Source organism: Andrographis paniculata, unplaced genomic scaffold (genome assembly GCF_009805555.1).
Source record: "Andrographis paniculata isolate CXL003 unplaced genomic scaffold, ASM980555v1 Contig51END, whole genome shotgun sequence".
Classification (NCBI taxonomy): domain Eukaryota; kingdom Viridiplantae; phylum Streptophyta; class Magnoliopsida; order Lamiales; family Acanthaceae; genus Andrographis; species Andrographis paniculata.
Genome location: NW_026137586.1, coordinates 1,897,009 through 1,899,854, shown reverse-complemented (window position 1 = coordinate 1,899,854; position 2,846 = coordinate 1,897,009). Strand labels below are relative to the sequence as shown.

The 2,846-nt window shown below is 31.5% G+C and overlaps 1 protein-coding gene across 1 annotated transcript; it reads right to left on the bottom strand.

Annotated features, from left to right (window-relative positions):
- Window positions 1-539: 539 nt before the first annotated feature.
- Window positions 540-1,400, bottom strand: LOC127253775 (small polypeptide DEVIL 11-like). Its single transcript, XM_051278542.1, has one exon. It carries the CDS (start codon window positions 1,231-1,233, stop codon window positions 826-828), a length of 408 nt encoding a protein of 135 aa, XP_051134499.1. The 5' UTR covers window positions 1,234-1,400; the 3' UTR covers window positions 540-825.
- Window positions 1,401-2,846: the final 1,446 nt, after the last annotated feature.

Genomic DNA, 2,846 nt, shown 5'->3' with positions numbered 1-2,846 from the left:
GCACCGACAATATATTTAGACAAACTAATTAATGCATCTAATTAATTATACTCAACAAGTTATACCGAAAATCATATCGCATACTACATACTATATTGAAATTTTTAATATAATATTTTTTCATATTAAAAAAAATTAGTATGATAGATATATATACCGTAACACTATTCGGTATATATAAAAAAATTTGGTATATCGAATACTATAATATACACTATTAGGTTAAAAAAATATTAGAATAAAATGACAAAGTGAAAAAATAAATTTAAATGACGGTAACTATTTTTAATATACACAGAAATACCGAATTTTTTTTAATATTTTGATATATACCAAAAATTTTAATTTACATACGATTATCGTACCAAAATTTCAGTATTTTCGATACGGTATGGTACGATGTGCTTTCGGTAATTTTTTCCTACTCCTAGATCTATCTATTTTATAAAAATCTTAAAATGAAATAAAAGGATTATTAATTAATTAATTAATTCAACTTGTTAAAATTATTATTTCTATGATTTTTTAAGAAAGCGATGGATACATATACATATATATATATAGAGAGAGAAAGAGGGATTAGGGATGAGTGAGAAGGGGAAAACTTGTTTGGGTGATGATGAAGAACCCCAAAATCCATCTCAGTTACAAAACATGAAAAACAAACACGATTTTCGAATTCGATCCATACACCATTCCGATCGATCGACCTCACCCACTATATATGTATATATATATATATATATATAATTACACACACAAAGAAATTTATCGAGAGAGAAGAAGAAGAAGAAGATGAAGACAGTAATATTTAATTTAATTTAATTAAGAATCGTCGTTGTTCTTCTTCCAGCTGACGAGCATGGTGATGCAGCGCTTGACGATGTAGAATTTGGCCTTCTGCTCCTTCGCCATGTTCGTGCACTTCCGCGTGAATTCCGAGCACTTCTGCGACGAATTTCTCGTCAACGTCGACGACGACGACGACGACGACGATTTCACTTTCTGCGACGAGCTTCTCGACAGGCTGAAAGGATTCTTCTTGCCGGAGCTCCGCTGCGAAACACTTCTGGCCAGAGAAGACGACGAAGACGACGACTTGCTGGATCCGGATCCTGATCCGGACTGCTGCGGATACCCGTACCCGTACCCGTAGTTACTATTGCTGCTGCTGCTGCTGCTGGTGGTAGTGGAGACCTTCCATTTATCATCGTCCATATAATAGTAATCCATGATCTCAAAATTTGAAATTGAATTGGGAAATTGTGTATATATATATATGTATGTATGTATATATGTATGTATAACAGAAATGAAATGAGGTAAGCTAGCTAGGAATCGAAATTGTGTAATCTGGTAGGGATTATAAAGGGGAGTGAGAATTTAGAGAGAGAGAGTGGGGTGGGGGGGGGGGGGGGGGGGGGGGGAAGAAGAAGAAATGGTGGGTGATGTTGACGACTGTTGGAGTTGCAGCATCACATGTGGATGCTTGAGTAAGATGGTCAGACTCAGGCCCTTACTTTATTATTTGCAGGCAAATTCTATGCTGGATCTGGTTTTTAGTTTTTTTTTTTTTAATTTTCTGTTCAGGCGACCCCACCCCACCCCACCCCACCTCCATTACCATTGCTGGTGTTACAGCTTATATACACAATGATGGTGAAGAAGATGATGAAGAAAGGAATCCAATAATAATTAATCCCCAAATTGACAAATTAGGGTTTTGTAGAATTAAATGTGGTTCTTGAATTGGGCAGCTGGTCGGTGCTCTCAATATAAATAATTATAATTATAATTTTACTTAGTAATCCGATGCGATAATCCGACATGAAATATTGGGTTTGAGTCAAGAATTTCAACCTAATTATATATATGGAGTGACACGAACTCCATACGATAATAATAATAAACAGGGTCGGGTTAATATTAAGACCCTCAACTCGAATTCGAAACGACAATCCAATTAAAATTTATTAATATTAATTAATAAATTTATTATATATGTAAAATAATTATAATTTAATAATTAGTCTACATCTTAATTTACACTAAGTTTGATTTGAAATAATTCAACATAATTCATTATACATATTATACTAGAACCAACAAGAACTAATACTCCCTCCTTTCACTTAATAAATTTACATTTATATTTTCGGTCATTGTACTTAACATTAAAAATATTTTTATATTTGTATAATTTTTTTTTATAAATGTTATTCTATTAGTATTATAAGACACTAATAGAATATTTTTGCCATTTTTTTTTATTGATTTCTATTACGTTTTGATATAATAATTAATATTCAAATATCAACGCACAAAAACATATGTAAACTTTTAAGGTGGACGGAGAAAGTATAATACGACAATACAACAAAAATAATTTAATTTGAATAAAAAATTTCAACTTAATTATGTATACGGGTTAATACAAGTCAATACGAACCCGACACGATAATAAACGGGTCAATACGAACCTAATACGATAATAAACGAGTCGAATTATAGTTAACTTATTTAACTCATTTAAAATATTCAATCTGACACGAATTGATCAATTACCAGCTCTAATTCTAATGTTTCTAATCATTTACTCCACTGCACATTTACCCATACAATATAAGAAAATACTCCCTCCGTCCTACATACCATGCCCATGTTGTCGTTTCTGTCCGTGTCCCACGTATTATGTCACTTTCCTTTTTTGGAAAATGATTACACACTTCAATCTCATTTTAAACTTTTTAAATTTATTTTTTAAAAAAATTTAATTAAACTAATTAGTTATCTTAATCTTAATTTATAATTATCTATATTACAGGAAAATTATTTTCACTAATACA

Bases quoted from the DNA above. Each gene is read 5' to 3' on its own strand.
- LOC127253775 (XM_051278542.1), bottom strand. From the start codon at position 1,233: ATGGATTACTATTATATGGACGATGATAAATGGAAGGTCTCCACTACC.